General features: G+C 31.2%; 1 protein-coding gene across 1 annotated transcript; it reads left to right on the plus strand.

Annotated features, from left to right (window-relative positions):
- The first annotated feature begins 11,335 nt into the window (after positions 1–11,335).
- Positions 11,336–16,612, plus strand: LOC108450614 (uncharacterized). Its single transcript, XM_053027901.1, has 9 exons — positions 11,336–11,573; positions 11,665–11,800; positions 12,389–12,460; positions 13,178–13,371; positions 13,868–13,930; positions 14,012–14,093; positions 14,183–14,257; positions 15,867–15,939; positions 16,247–16,612. The coding sequence occupies exons 4-9, from the start codon at positions 13,369–13,371 to the stop codon at positions 16,263–16,265; spliced, it is 315 nt and encodes a 104-aa protein (XP_052883861.1). The 5' UTR covers positions 11,336–11,573; positions 11,665–11,800; positions 12,389–12,460; positions 13,178–13,368; the 3' UTR covers positions 16,266–16,612.
- The last annotated feature ends 1,087 nt before the right edge of the window (positions 16,613–17,699 follow it).

Below are 17,699 nucleotides of genomic sequence, written 5' to 3' on the forward strand. Positions count from 1 at the left end.
CATGCCAAAAACATGAAAATAAACCCCTATGACCAGTCAATCGCCCATAGCTCATCTCACAATTAACCAGCTTAAGTTAAAATATTTAAAGATTCATTCCAAAAAAATAAGAGAAAAACATCAAAAACCCTTACAAATCATCTTCCCTTAGACCACAACCCTTACAACTGATCGTCAAAATCGAAATCCTTAAAAACACTCTAAATTAGCCATTTAAAGCCATAGCCCAACAAACACTTTTTGAGACAATGAAACAAATTTACAACTCAACAAGCTGAGAAATTAAATACCCAAACAACCACCATCTAAAAAAAAACACCAAGATCCCATGGCAGATAATAAAGTTAGTAATAAAGCTCTCATATATCGAAAAAAACAAACTCAAGACAAAAATGACCCAACAATTTAAATAACTCTAAGGAATTCCAAAAATAAGAATCCTAATAATTGAACCATACAATAACACCTCAAGACTCTGTTTAGAGATCATTACAGGAAAATTTTCCATGGAACTTGAAAATAAAAGAAAGAACAAAAATCCCCTAAAAGCAATATCAATGAACAGAATAAGCATGGAATATCAAATCTTCCAAGACCAGTAGCACAAAAAAAATTCTCTTGATTGCAACATCATAATTGTATCATCAAACAAAAAGATTCCATTGCCATCTAGAAACCACATGGCGCAATCCAAAACCAAAATTGAACCCACAATCCTAATCAACAATGACATAAAGACAATAAACAATCTAAAGATTTAAGCATCAGACAAGAAAATTTACTAGAAGGCTAAAGAAATCAAACTCACTTATCACCATACAACCTTCTTAACTCGATTTGAGCTAGCTCTTCAATTACTTCAGCATTATTACCATCAGCCCAAAAACTTAGAAGCTTTCCTAATTCCAAGCTTTTGTTGCTCTTTCATAATAGCTCTTTTTCTATTTCTAAAACTGAACTGGATAGTGATTCATTAACAAATTTCTCAATTGCAGAAGCAGTTGTTGACAATCTAACTTAGTCTTTTTTCGTTCTACCTCGCCTCCTTTTATTTAGCAATCATTCTTTATTTTTTTGTCAATAACATATTTTTCTTCATCAAACTCATACACACTTCTAATTTTTCTGCCCTTTCCCACTTGAACTAGATCCCCAGCAACATAAGGTTCTAAATCTTCACCTCTCTCATAAAGACTCAATACACTCCTCAGAATCATAATTAGCATCATCATTGTTTTGAGTTGCACCTGAATTGTCAATATTGCAACATGAAATACTATACATTTTAGGGGAATAAGGAATTCTACCATTTTCATTAATTTGGGCTAGCCCATATTAATCACTAATAGAATGAGGCCCACTATTAGTCACATCAGAAATACCCTTCACAGGTAAAACACTTAACTCCTCATTAATTGATGCTTCATTAACAGCTGTCAAAAAGTTAGCCACAGAACACTCCACTATCTCATTGGGATTCAAAGATCTCATAGTTCCAACACTAACAAAATTTTCCAATGTTGGGAAGAATTCTCGAGAACCATCACTATAACCCTGACCAAAGATGATTCATTTTTACCCTCACCCATTGCTGAAGTGGTCGATGAAGATAAATGAGAATCAATCTATATTTCTTCTTTGAACCCAAATTTAAAATCCTAATTTATTTCAAAAACATGAACCAAAGTTCTAATGTTGTTGCACTTGACAATAATGGTATTAACGATTCTTCTTTGTTAACCAGTTGAAATTAATACCCCTCATTTATTAACCTTTGCTATTTTCAAAGTGTAACATCCCAAAAACCCTTTGGTTGTTAATAATATGAGATAAATTTTTAGTGAAGTAAGGTATAACATCAACAAACATGAAGGCCGTTGGATACCCAAGGAAGATGAACGAAGAAGTATGACATGACGTATTAATTTATGATGGGACTAACTCATAAAAATGTAAATTTTTTTATGAAATTAGTGAAAATATTTAAAATTCATGAGGTCTAAATATAAATATGGAAAATTTAAAGGACCAAAAGTACAAATACCCTAGAGGAGGAAAAGACTAAAGAATAAAATAAATTAGTGAATAAGGACCAAACTGAATAAGTGAATTTAGAGGGGCTAAATTAAAATTCTTACCAAAATTAAGAATGACAAAAAAATTTATATTAAGATATTACAAAGGAAAAATGATCATTTTCTCATCAAGATATTTATCGTGATAATAATCAGTGACAAAGAGTGTTAAAACATGATTGGTTAGAATATTTTATTAATATTTTATCATAATATTTTATTATAAGAAGTTGTATAGAAATATGAAGAAAGTTCTTCACACTTCTCCATGCTCCAACACCATCACCATTAAAATGGTGAAGTTCTCATTTCTTACAATTGGGTCTTTTTTCATGTAATCCCACTATTTCTCCCAAATTTTTTGGAAATTTTCATAGGCACTAAAGAGGAAAAATGAAGTAAAGACGTATGTTCATCAATTTAAAAGAAAGAAACTACTAGGTGGAAGTGAAAAAAATTAGAACAAAATAGAATAATAGTCATGAAGTTAAGGAAGAAAATGGAAGAGAAGCAAAGGGAGAAAACTATTGATAAAAGAGGTAAGTTTTCATATTAACTTTATTTTTATTTCAAAGAATTAAGTTAGGTATGTTGTGTTGGAATGTATGATATAAGAATTTAATCAAATAGTGGAGATAGAAAGTCTTTTTAGAATGAATCATATATAAAGACATTAAGTTTTTATGAGAAAATAAAGATATGATTTGTATCATGAGAAATGTTATGGTAAAGAAATGAATATGTTCCTAACATATGAATTTATTTGACTAAATTGAACAATAATCAAAAGTATAATGATTATCTACATCCAATTGAAAGTTAATGCAAAGCATGGAAAAGTAAATATTTTCACTAAAATAGTTTCCAAATAGCAAGAGTAGCTCAACTTTGAAAATTAACCAAAATTTGTAGAAATTGATTTAGAGGTTGAACCAAATATTAAATTAAATCTTATTGAGTCTAATTTTGTATAGAAGAAACGATGTAAGCAATTGAGCTGTAAATCATTAGATAGATAAATTTAAGTGAGACAATGTCAAATTTATTTTGAGTTCCATTGTTTTGACTTTTAAAATTATTAAAATTGTAAAAAATATTTAGGGTTTAGGGTATGAAATTTATATTTATAAAAAATATTTAGGATATGAAATTTATATTTATAAAATATTAATGAGTGAATTTGCAAGAGAAAAAATGGAAACATTATACTAATCATGCACTGAAAGATAGATAAATTTTAGCGAAAAAAGGTTAGAGCTGCCTAGAAGCAGAACTATGGAAGAAATGAAGAAAAAAATAGTATTAATTTGCTTATGTGAAAATTTTGAAATTATTATGGTAAAAATTTCTTTGAGTCTAGTTTCAAAAACGACAAGCGAATTTTAATTTTGAATTTTGTAGGCCATGATATAAATAATTTAGTGACTGTTATTCAAGTAAACAATCTTAGTAAGAGTATATGTGTAATTAGTGAAAGAATAATTAATATTACATATAATCATGCTATATTAAAAGCCAAATATTTTCATATGTATATACATGTACATATAGGATTTGGAATGGAAAGGAGTAAGAGGAAAATAATAGAAGAGTTGTAACGCTAAGAAGTTGGCCTGAGGATCAACTTGCAAAATTTACAAAATATACAACAACTGGGTATCACGATATCTAGGGTGTAGTATCGCGATACCAAAAACAATCCACTAATTTCCTTGTACACAACTTTGGTACCAATTTCAAGACTACTATAGAACCTTCACACATGCCAAATTAAATACAATTGATCACATACATTCTCACATCCTTTTATAACAACTAAACAAACTTTAAACATATAATCAAGGTATACATGTCAACCATTTTTCAAATACCATCTTTAACAATGTCAATTCACATCCAAAAGTATCATATCAACTACCATAAATACAATTCCATCTATTCATCAAAAGCATACTAATTAACAAGCACTACTATTAAGCAAAGTCATGCACAACAAATACCAAAACAAACAAATATACATGTGTAACAGCCCGATTTTGGGCCTAATCAGAACAGTGGTTTCAGAACCACTATTCTGGGGTAAGAGAAATTATTTTTAATGTTATTTTATGTGTTATAGCATCATTATATGAGTGCACAAAAATTTTGGTGAAGTAATTTTAGCGATTGCTAGCTTAATTGAGAAAAAGGACTAAATCGCATAAAGGGAAAAAGTTTTTTTTTTGCTAGATAAATATGTTAAATATCTAGAGAACCAAAATTTGGGCTGTTTAAAGAGCAAATGGACCCTTAAGAAAGGCTAGGCCAGCCATAGAGACAAAGATGAGTAGAAAAGTCAAGTTGGTGAAGTTGGTGACTTGTTTTGACTAGAAATAAAATAAAATAAAGAGAAAGTGATATCATCTTTTCACCTTCATTATCTCCACCAAAAATACCACCAAAATAGGGGTTTTTAAAGCTTTAAATTTTCAGCCACTCTTCACCCATGCAAGTAAGTGATTTTGATGGTCTTTCTTGATGATTTTTACATTTTTAGGACCCCTAAAGCTTAATCTAACTATTGAGCGGACTATTTTGCAAAATGATTGAGAGTCTAGGGTTTTGTCATGAAATCATATGTCTTGTTAACTAAAATTTTATGGAAGAATATGAGTTATGGTTGTGAAATAAACAACTTTTGTAAAGTGATTTTCATAGAAAACACCTAAAAGGGTCATTTTGTAAAAGTTATAAAATAGGTTGTAATTGTCTGAAATAGTGGAAATTTAGGGTTTTCAAAAGATTAATAAATGGTCAGTTAGGCTTGGCTAATAAGAAAATTCGATAAAAATCGATTTCTGGGCCTAGGGGTAAAATGGTCATTTTGTGAAAGTCTAGGGGCAAAATGGTCATTTATCCCAAAATGTGAATTTTGATTGTCCAAATTTATTTAGTGATTAAATTAGTGAATTTCTCATGTTAAATCAAGAAAAATTGAGATTTGGGCTTAAATCGAGAAAGTACGTGGTTAAGGACAAAAAAGAATAATTAGACGAAATTGCATTTAAGGTAAGTCCGTGTGACTAAATAAACTTGTTATCCATGTTATTGTTAATTTACTTGAAATCTATTTTTTTATGATTGTATTTAATTATATGTTGATGGAATATGACATTCCATTGAAACAAGTAAGTTGTATGTTAATAATGCAACTACATTGTTATGATGTGTGATTGAATTGATATTGTATAAATTGCTTTGATTGTGAATATGAGGATGCACGTTGAGAAATTAATGAAATAAAGACTCCCGGTTGAACATTAGGAATAGATTTGGATAATCATGCCATGACATTGGATGATATGTGTGCTAGTGTAAGACATGTCTAGGACATGCATTGGCCACATTATGAGAGCCAGTATAAGACATGTTTGGGACATGCATCGGCCTCGAGATATATACAAGCCAGTGTAAGACATGTCTGGGACATGCATCGGCCTTGAGATATACAAGCCAGTGTAAGACATGTCTGGGACATGCATCAGCCTCGAAATATACAAGCTAGTGTAAGACCTGTCTAGAACATGGCATCAGCTTGTTGTGTGTCAGTGTAAGACCTATCTGGGACATGGCATCGACACCGATAGATGAGAGCCAGTGTAAGACCTGTCTGGGACATGACATTGGCCTTGATATATGAAATTCAGTGTAAGACCTATCTGGGACATGGCAGCGACTTTGATGTGCTAGCCAGTGTAAGACCATGTTTGGGACATGGCGTCGGCATCTTACCCTATGTTTGAGGCTTAGTGAATATCCTGTAGTGTTCCAAATGGTTCAACGGGAAATTTATGGTTTAAGTCACAATGATAGAGATTATGGCTATGTTGTGAGTGACACAGGTACTTACATGATATTGATGAGATGTGAACTCAATTCATGTTGTATGATTAGTGAGGAATGAATATGAGCATGTTGAGTAACACAGTTATGTATGCCAAGCTTATGAGAAATTATTTCGATTTATGATGCACATTTGGTGAAGATGTAAATAAGTAATTCATGCCTATGAGAATGATTTTGTGATGACCTTGTGATTATAGGTCTATACTTATGATTTATAAATATGTATCTTTACCAATGTGGTGAAAATGAATTAATAAGGTGTGATAAACTTAGTATCATTAATTTACACTAAAACAGTTTTGGACAGCAGCAATAGTCCGACTTTGAAAATCCACCAAAAATTGTGGAAATTTAGTTAGAGGCTGAATAAAATATAAAATTAAATATTAATGAATCTAGTTTCACATAGAAGAAACGGTATAAGCAAAGAGGTTCATGTTATGAGATATTTAAATTATCGTGGGACAGAGTCAGAATGATTTCAAAATTCCCTGTTCCAATTTGAGAAAATCATTGAAAATTGTAAAAAAATATTTATGGGTCATAATCTATATGCTTAGAATTCTTAATGAGTCTATTTTCAAAGGAAATAGATGGGAACACCATCCAAGTCTCGTATCATGAGATAATAAATTTTTAGTAAAGAGGTGTAGGAACTGTCATATAACAAAAAAGGGGTAAATTAAAGGAATAAATTGTACTTATTGGCTTGACAAAAAATTCTTAATATTTTATGGTAAGAACATATATGAGTGTAGTTTCAAAGAAAATTAGAATAACTTAATTTGGAGTTCCATAGCTCCAGATATAAATAATTTAACGACTATGACTCGAGAAAATAGCTTGACCTGAACATAAATAAAAGTGCAAATATGGGTGTATTACATGAGAAGCAAGTTGATAAATTGCTTATTATTTTCATACGGTCTTACTAAGCTATAAAGCTTACTCCCTTCCTTTCCTTTTTTTTAGTGTTGACAGGTTAGCTCAAGGTTGGAGATCGTCGGAGGCAGCATCACACTATCAAGCCATTGCCTTTGAAGTATTGACCCATATTTGTTTAGCGTTTTCGTGTGAGTGGCATGTATAGGTATTTAGTTTTTATGTTAGCTATTATTATGATTAGCCAAAGATATTGGCTTACATTGAGTCACTTATATATGGCCATGATGTGTGGCTCATATTGATTATGGTTTGTGAACTTATCTATCTATGCTATATTCTAATGCTTGTGATGTGATGATGTGATTATACTTGTTGGACATATATGGTTGGTGTTATGAATTAGGTGCATGATGAATGCTTTATGACCAATTGAAATGGTCATGGCCATGAATTAAATGTGTAATATGGAAATAAGATAACGATTTTGAAAGGTCATTAAATGACAAGGCTAATGAATAGGTATCGTTGTGTCTCGACTAGATATTATATGAGTATGTGAAATGTGTGAAGGATTAAGACTAACATAAAGGCTTGGAAAATAGCCTAAGTGTTGGCCACACGGGCTGAGACACGACTGTGTGTCTCAACTGTGTGGGGGAACAAGGCCTTAACACATGGGCGTGTGGGTTGGTCGTGTAGTTCAAATTATTCACTGACGTCATAATCAGAGAGTTACACGACTTGAGGACACGGGTGTGTCCTAGGCACACGGGCGTGTCCCTGTGTCCACACAGGCGTGTGACCTTGTGTCATGGAAAAATTTTCTAAGTTTTCCCAAAATTTTCTAAGGTTCTCAGTTTAGTCCCTAACTACTTTCAATGCATGTTTAGGGCTTCGTAGGCCCATGTATGAGGCGTTATGCATGTGTATGAAAAGTTTTGATCTAAACGAAATTTTATAGCCCAGTTTTTGCATGTTTGTGAACGACTAAGTCGTGTAATGCTTAGTACCCTATTCCGGTGTCGAACACGGATAAAAGGTGTTACAATATGAGCATTAAATAATGTTCAAATTAAGTTAACATTCCAAGCTAACACATATGAACGGGTATGTACATACCACATAACCAGAATATAATACGTTCAAAAGACTACTGAATAAAAAATGATAGAGTTTGAGCTTCTCCTCAATTCGCTAGACTCGTTTCACAAATTGGCAATCTACAAGGAAAAGGGAGGCAACGGAGTTAGCATATCGAATGCTTAGTAATTCCATATGAAAATTACCTAACTTACCTTGACATTTCAACAAATTATTAATTAAATCACTTTGGTATATAACATGACATCCTTTGGCATCTTTATACTTTCATATACAATTCAACAATTCAATTATTATGTTAGTTCATTTGTATCACAAGAACTTATAATTCAAATCATATGCATCTTCAAACATTACATCTTACAACATGTAATATTCAAGTAATACACAATTTGAAACATATGCAATTCAATTTATATCCAATCATTTCAACCATTTCATTTCCATTTAGTTACCATTTCCTTGCCCGAGGGAACCATAGTAAACCAAAGTCAGGTACACGGGACAATAGTGCTTACACAAGTTGACAATGATCATGGTTGCTCATACAAGCTAACATATTTGCTCACACAAGCTGAAATTATAACCTCTTTAGCCCGACCAAGACGTAATGGCTAGATTAAGAAGGCTACATTAGCCACCAAAATGGCTAAGCTAACTTACGTTACTTTTGAAGACTTTAAATAAACTCATTTTATAGAAAAACCGTATTTGCACTTTGAGTTAGTTTAAAAGAGTTCATTTATTAGATAATCTAAACTATTTTTCAAGTCATTCTGGAAACTTAGTTCTTATCGATTTGTTTTTCAAAAACGGTTCATTTGCAATGTAGCAAAAAATAGGGAACAATGTCAAATTTTACTTAAGGCTAATACCATGGATTTTTTGGTTATTATGCTTAGGTAATTCATGCATGCAAAAAACCCCAAAAGAAAATTTATCAAGCCACAACCATAAATAATTAAAAATTACAAACCAAAACCAATAAAGACTTAATAATACTTATTAAGAATAGTCCGAGGTCCAAGGTGGTTCTCCGAATGCCGAGTTCGATCCTAATTTCAAGGTTTACCTAAAAAGTTAAACACTATTGGGGGTGAGCATATGAAAGCTCAATGTGAGTGGAATTTTTTTTTAAATAGACATAAATATCAAATTTAGTGAAACACATTAGCTTTAATAGAATAACACATAACCATCATTGGAATTTTTTATCATTACAGAGCCATTATCAAATTGATGTCAAACGGTGTATGAGCATGGGTCGTCATTCGATATCATTCAATACAACATAATACAATACGTAACATTAATCAATAACATTCACTACAGCAAAACAGGTTTTTAGCGGCGTTTAAATGAAAAACGCCGCTAAAGAATGAGTATTAGCAGCACTTTTTAAAAACGTCGTTAAAAATCAAGTATTAGCGGCGCTTTTTTAAAAACGCCGCTAATGCTTGATCCCGAAAAAAATTAACACAATGTGAGCCTTTAGTGGCTTTAGCGGCGTTTTTTAAAAAACGCCGCTATATGTACACCATTAGCAGCGCTTTTCAAAAAACGCCGCTAATGCTTGATCTTTAGCAGCGTTTTTGCAAAAAAATTTTGCAAAACGCCGTCGTTTTGTATTGAGCTTTTAGTGGCTTTAGCGACGCTTTTTAAAAAGCTTGCTAAAGATTGAGTATTAGCGGCGCTTTTTTAAGAAACGCCGCTAATGCTCGATCTTTAGCAGCGTTTTTCAAAAAATGCCGCAAAAGAATTTTGCAAAACGCTGTCGTTTCGTATTGAGCTTTTAGTGGCTCTAGCGGCGCTTTTTGAAAAACGCTACAAAAAATGAAAAAAATTAAAATACTATTATTTAAAATAATTTTAAAGATTTTTGGTATATGACTAATTGTTTTTTTAAATTTATATGTTAAATATTTTCTTTTATAATTGTAAAAGAGATAGTATTATTTTAAAATATTGAATTAATTATCATTATAGTTTAGGGTTTACGGTATATGATTAAGGGTTTAATGTTTATGAGTTACTATTTTAAGGTTTATGGATTATGGTTTAAGGGTGGTTTAAGGGTTGGGGTTTAAGGTTTAGGTGTTAGGGGTTAGGGGTTAGGGGTTAAGGGTTCATAGTTCAGGGTTTATGTTTTAGGATTTATGGTTTAGGGTTTAGTGATTAAGAGTTTATGGTTTAGATTAATTAGTGTTTTTTTAATTTATATGATAAATATTTTCTTATATAATTATAAAAGAGATAGTATTAATTTTAAAATATTGAATTAATTATCATTATAGTTTGGAGTTTATGGTTTAGGCTATATGGTTTAGGGTTGAAAGTGTATGAGTTACTATTTTAAGGTTTATGAATTATGGGTTTAAGGATTATGGTTTATGATTTAAGGGTTGGCGTTTAAGTCTTAAGGGTTAAGGGTTAAGTGTTAGGTTTTAGGGTTTATAGATTATGTTTATGATTTAAGGTTTAGGGGTAGGGGTTAAGGGTTTAAGGTTTAGATTAATTAATGTTTTGTAATTTATATATTAAATAATTTATTATATAATTGTAAAAGAGATAATATTAATTTTAATATATTAAAATTAATATTATAGTTTAAATTATATAAGAGATAATTTCCCCTTTTCCTAATCCGAATCCTTAAAATAATCACTCCTTTTTTCCCAATTCAAATCCAAAATCCCGATAAATGTTTCTTTTTCTAACAATGGTATAGTGTGCAATTGTATACATGAACTTTAATTTGATCCAGTTCTTGTAAATTATTGACACAATTATTGATAAAATATCATTTTATATTTATATATTGCATAAATAAATATTTATATTTATCTAATATAAAAATATATTGATGTATTTATTTTTAAAATGTGTATGATTAAATCAAAATTAAAGTTTCAACTATAAATTTAAACCACAATTAGAATTTCACGTCTACAATTACACATTAAACCGAAATTCATATATAATTACGAGATGTATCTCTATCAAAATTTAGGTGTATACATATAATTAAATGCCATTTATATAAAAATCTAAACAATTAATGCGGACCATACTTAAAAGAATAATACTTGTATTGTTGTGTCATTTTATATTTTTAATTCATCGATTTCATTTTATTTACATTAAAGTTTCTTTTTATATTTTATATGATAATTTAAAATTATAAAAATCTTCAAAAAATTTAAAATTTAAAATTTAAAATTTAAAATTTAAAATTTAAAATTTAAAAATAAAAACTTAAATATTTAATATTTAATATTTTAGTCTATATTTCAATTAAAAATTTAATATTCAAAATTAATAAAAATTCTAAAAATATAATCTCAACACAAAAATTTTAAAAGAAAAAAAAGGCCAATTATTTTACCAAAAAAAAAGGAAAAGTGAAATCGAAATCCCGCTAACTTTTGGTTACTCCCTCTTCTTCTCCCAAATCCCCCAAATAAAATTCAGCTACGCTAATAACAAAAAAAAAAAAAAAAAAAGAAAAGAAACTGAAAAAGGCACAAAGGGTTTTTGGAAGCAAAGCAGAGCGAAGAAAACCCTTCACTGTTATTCACTGTTATTCACTGTTTTCGCCAATGAAGTTCCTCTTTTGATTCATTTCCGGTATAAATTCCAAAATTATACAAACACCAAAATTTTCTTTTTACGCTCGATTTCTTATCTCGTTTCTTGTATCTTTGGTTGTCGAAAGCAGGTCCCAACAGGACTATGCTTCGTTCACTGGGTCGCCACCAGTTTTCGGATTTAACTGGAACAAAAGCCAAATGAAACTATGCTGACAATGTTTCTGAGTACAACACTGTCCTCGTTTCTCTCAATGCCAAACGAAGGTTCTGTCGTTTAACTTGTTGCTTTGTCCGGGTCTTATTTGATGTCTTTGTTTATATATGGTGTAGTTTTTGCTTTTCTATTATGTTTTTAATTTCAGAAGCAAAAAAGGAGAGGAAAAAAACTGGATTTAAACACAATATTTTTGGAAAAAATATAATTTAAAGAATTTTTTACTTTGCATTTAGAGAAAAAGAAAGTATGATTTTACTTTTGAGTACATTCCCTTTGGTTATTTGTTCATAATTAATCAATTATGTGGTTGTGGTTGTGGACACCAAGTTCTGTTCGGTTTAAGTTGTTTCTCATTTGTTCATAACTAATTGTTCCTTGAAATGATTCATCTTGTTATTTGCACAAGCACTTAAATGTTCACGATAGCAGCTGGTATTTATTTTTATTTCAAAAATTCAATCTTCCTTCTACCAAAATTTATACCAATTCATATATAAAATTGTCCTTGCCTACCAAAAATATAGTAATCATTTAGAATAATAAGTGGAGCTCATCTCACACTTTCTTACAGTACTGACCACTGGAATTCTATTATGTGATATTGTTGATTTAGGTGATTTTCAATTGTTTTTCAGAGTGAAGAGGCACAAAACTGTGGTGCTATATGCAACGGCAAGAGTTGAGCGATGTTGGTGTTTCTAGGCTTGGTGGTGATACTGTTTCTTTATTATGCTTTGTTGTATTCCTTTTGGTGTGTTTTAGACATTAACTTTGGACTTGTTTTTGTTGTTGTTGGGTGGTTTCTTCTGATCTGCTCCTTTGTTTCTACTTTCTTTTGCCTTTGGACTATGCTGTCTTTTGTTCCATGGCATCTCTATACTTATGCTTGGCTAAAAATGTATGTATGTACACCTCTGTACTTATGCTTAGCTAAAGAAATATGTATGTATGTATGCAGCTGTGACCCTAAATTAAATTTTTATAATTTATAAAATTTTAAATTAATAATGATAAAATTAAATTTTCACATTAAAAATGATAAAAATATATAATTTAATTTCGTCTTCAAATTTTATCAAATAATTATGTTAGGATGAAATAGATTGTGGAGTAACTTCACATCTCCTTCAAACTTAGCCTACCAAAAATTAAGCCATTTAAAAACATATTAATGTTTGGCTGTGATCTATAAAATAATCAAAATCTTGAAAGACAAAAGGTAAAATGATTGTGCTCTCAATTGACAGTAACTCACATGAATCAAGGTTTTGTCTTTATAAAGTATTGAAAGCATGCCCTCTTTTTCCTGATTTATTGTCTTGCAACGTTTAGATGTTTTGTTGTTTTTATTAATTAGCACTAGCATCTCATAAGCATATGACATAGTTTTTTCTTTCATTAATTCTGGGAACTTGCATTGCCAGGCCAGGTGTTACAGCTGGTAAGGCTGCTGGAATGGAAGTGGTTGCTGTGCCATCTGTTCCAAAACAAGTGCATCTTTACGCCTCTGCGGATGAAGTGATAAACTCTCTTCTTGATTTGCAACCTGAAAAGTAGGGCCTCCCTCTATTTCAAGATTGTAAATCTTTTGACACCTACATCTTTGTATTACATCATGGTTAGTAACCTTTACTTGTAAACAATAATGATGAGAAAATGGTGTTGTAAACAATAACCTTTACATCTTCCCCTGTTTTTATTTTGTGGGTTTTTGTTGTAATCTGTCAATATATTATCCAGAGCCATTCCAGCCCATAATCTTAAGCAAAGATGTTGCTTTTCGATTCTCAGATTTGTTTCTTTTGATGAAATATACAATGAAAGTGAAATTTGCTGCCTTTATTTCCTTATAAATCTACATTTTATTTGTGCAATCCTTTCTTTTTCCTTTTTCATTGGTATGTGCCTAACTGCGGTTCGGGGCTTTGAATTCCCTATGAAAGTATGGGATTTTCCTTTTTAGGTATAACCTTTTGCCCTAGTAGCTAGCTTTTGGGATGTGGTTCTCCTAACGTTATTATCAGTTGGTATTAATGACATACACTATATTTTGGTACAGTTGGTATTAATATTCAGAAAAGTAGTATAATAGAGAGCTGCATCTTTTGGTACAGGATGTTGCATTTGCTACCTTTCTCAATCATCAATCTGCAATCGCAGCAATGCATGCATTAAATGTGAGTATTTACAAGAATTATTTAAGCTTCTGGAGGTTTCTATGACATTTTATTATGTTTATTTTGGTTGTCCATGTTAAGGGGGTAAAGTTTGATCCTCAAGCGGGATCTGTTTTGCACATTGAACTAGCCAGATCAAACTCAAGGAGAAAACGTAAACCAGGTAGATGACGTCTTAAGTTGTTTAAGTGGTTGAAACTTTAATGGTATTCATCTCCAAAACTGTTAAGGATGCTTGACTTCCTTGCTCAGGTAGTGGTCCATATGTTGTTATTGATAATAGAATCAAGGCCTCAGCTAATACCCAGGAAACATCAAGTGATGATGGTAAGCTCATGCAAGTCCTCCCGACCTCTGCCCTTTTTTCATTTCAGTTGCAATCATGCAGCAGAGTAGTGATGCAGTGCTCTCTTAGGCCTAGAGTTGTTTGAGCACTGTGATTGAGGAGCATTGCAGATTGTTGTATGCCTAATGTTTGTTTCATTTATTTCTTATTTGTCCGCTTGAAACTTTTTTTCTTCGCATCAATTCTTAGCTTCAGTTTTTTTTCTATATTTTTTGTTTTCTGTTTGAACTTCGAAAGATTTTGATGTAGTTTATCGAAGAGTTCAATGTATTGACTTTTCTTGATCTGTTTATTCTTTCTGCTGAACGGATGTGTTGGAAATTTTGGGTACTTAAGAGATTCAGGCATTTAGCTGACATTTTACTTATCTAACTTGTGTGGTATTTAGGTGACAAGATTGAAAAATTAGTTAGGTAGTTATTGGGTTTCGGTATTATGAAATATTATTAGGTTCAAGTATCAGTACCCAAAATTGTGGTTATCCTGCCCTTGCCAGTCCTTGGTTCATCTGTAAGAGGCTGCTTGTGGTAATAGTAGAGTCATATATCTTTCTGTTTATATCTGAATATAGCCATGAGTCAACTGAGTGCCATATCTAATAGATGTGCTTTGGGAGCCTTAGTTTGCTTCAGTGTTGGCATTTTCTTGGGTTCTGGCTATTTATCTTGGACTTTAATCTTAAAAATTGTTTAGTTTAGGCCATTATCAGTTTCTTAGTGCTTGTTTCCAAATTTGATGCATTCTATATTGCTCTTGATTTTGATTTGTTTGAGGTCTTACTAATAACCACATTGCATGTGTCTCCAACTCTTTTAATGGAAATTACGCCTTTCCAATCTCTTCCCTTAAAGTTACAGAATGATTTTTTCCTTTGAATGTAATTTAGTGCAACTTATAATTGTGAGAGTTTGTTTATTATACTTACATAGTCTCGACTTCACTATGCTACATAACCTGGATAGTGACTTTTAATTATATCCCTCTGTTAAGGCTTAGTAGTTTGCTAGCAATTTTTATTGTTTGATAATTGCCTCAACTAAAATTATATAAAATATTTTATGTTATATTAAATAATTACCTTTATGATAGGCAACAAGGTGAGTACAGTGATAGTGACTTTTTATCATGGAAAATGTTAGGTATATGCTTGTATGTATGCCCATACAGATATTACTCAATTTACATTATTTTAAAAATCTAAATCCAAATCTTGAAAAATTAATTTCCAAATTTTTTTTTCTTTTAAATTCAATCAATCTACTAAACTTATGTTTTAGATTTTTCTCTCGTTAAAATGATAGGCTTATGGTTTTGAAGAATCATAAAATGGGCAATCAAATAGCTTTCCTGGACTGCTGCCAATTTACCTTTTCTTTATTGAAACAATATTAAAAAAAGCTAGCAATTTATTTTTTTTGTAAAATAATATAATATTATGAAATTTAAATGAAAAAAATATGGTAATATTAATTTATTTTTATAATGACACTTTGAATACATTGTGCATTTTTCTTAATTGCTAAATTTGTCTTTTTTAGTTACAATCCCGGTCCTTTTTATCGGTGAATCTAATCTGTTTTGCATTTGAAGGCGCACCTTGCATCACAGATTGTGTGATGGCTGAGCTTGAAAAATTGGGCCAAAAGTACCGTGTAGCTTTGAGGTAAAGCCTCCATTAACGTTTAAAATATGCAGTATCTCTTTACAGTGTCTTATCTGGCCAAATGCATCTAAATGTTAGTATATGTTTCTTAATTTGCCCTCAAATTGTCTCTGGACCCTTGATTCATTTGTTGCCATACGACTTGGTTCAATGCTTCTGAATGTTAGTCTTTGTTTCTTAATTTGCCCCCAATCTATCTTTTGGACTTTCCACTTAACTGTCCTATCTCTATTCTACCTTGGCTATTCATTGCTTTTTATGACATAACAAGTTTATTCTAAAGAATCTTGGGTGGCAAATGGAACAGGAAAAACCAACTACACTAGATTGCGGTCTAAGAACAATTTGCAGAAGGCACATAATGACTGGCTCCTACCTTTACGAATGCTTGTGGGAGGCATTGCAGTAGCGAATAAGAATGGGATTGATCAACATGCAGTTGACACTGTATGTGCTCTGAATCCAAATTCAGGTGTGAGTTTCAGATATTTTATGTGCAAAAAAGTATTAGAGTGTTTTATGTTTGTATGTTAGTTAAGCAGATTATAGATAGAACTTGCAGTAGGATCAACTAATTAGTTGATCAAAAACTACACCCAGTTTTGTAATCGTCTATTTGCATATTTGCATATACTTAATAATAATTTCGTGTCAACTAATTATTTTTTTTTAATTGTTTTGTTTTCAACATTTTGTTTTTATTTGAGTTGAAAGAAGAAAAACACGAATTGCAATTTTGACTTGGAAAAGAGAATATTCATTAGCAGCTTAATCAATTTTTATTTTTATTTTAATATTTACGATAACTTGAGTTCTAACTTTTGGATTTTAATTGTGTTATTAATTTATTATTTTAAATTCTAAATTTAAATTCATTAATTTTTATATTTAGTTTTAAAGTTAAAATTTTAATAGAAAATTTAATTTAATTAATATTTTTTATTTATCCTTAGAAGTACATAGTTTAAAGTTTAAATTTCAAGAATAAAACATAATATAATATTTATCATGGAAAATAAATATTATTTAATTAAAAATATATTTTAAAGATTATATTCTTTAGCGGTGTTTGTGAGAAAAGCGGCGTTTTGGGGAAAAGTGTCGCTAAATGTCATGGTTTTTAGCGGCGTTTTGGGGAAAAGTGTCGTTAAATGTTATGGTCTTTAGTGGCGTTTGAAGAAAAAGCGCTGTTAAAGGTCATGGTCTTTATCGGCGTTTGAGGAAAAAGCGCCACAAATAAACGCCGTTTTTTGCAAATTTTTAAATAAATGCTGCAAATTTTTGTGGCATTTGCTATAGCAGCGTTTTTTTGCGGCGCTTTCACAAGCGCCGCAAATAGTTCTAGTGGCGCTTTTAAGCGCCGCTAATAGTAAAAAAAACGCCGCTAAAAGTCTATTCTCATGTAGTGATTTGAATATGTCGTGAGCAAGATGAAATGCAAAAAGGTTCCTATCCATACCATCCGCTGCACACCACGGGTTCCCCATAACCCGTCAGCTAGACTTTAACAAATGTGAGCATAGCTCGATGTGGTAAAACCACTAAATAATCAATAATGTAGAAAATTTGTCAGATATCAAATAGTGCGTTACAATCACCAATAACATATAATATGTGATAAAATCACCAATCCCCTCGGTACTCCAGGTGCAGTGCACTGACTACATTTAAATGCAGACTAATATACCGCCAGTACTCCACGGAACTCCTTCGTCAACCACAATATCCTATCCCAATGCAAATGCAATATGTCACACAAA

This window comes from Gossypium arboreum, chromosome 5 (assembly GCF_025698485.1).
Source record: "Gossypium arboreum isolate Shixiya-1 chromosome 5, ASM2569848v2, whole genome shotgun sequence".
In the NCBI taxonomy this organism is placed as follows: Eukaryota; Viridiplantae; Streptophyta; class Magnoliopsida; order Malvales; family Malvaceae; genus Gossypium; species Gossypium arboreum.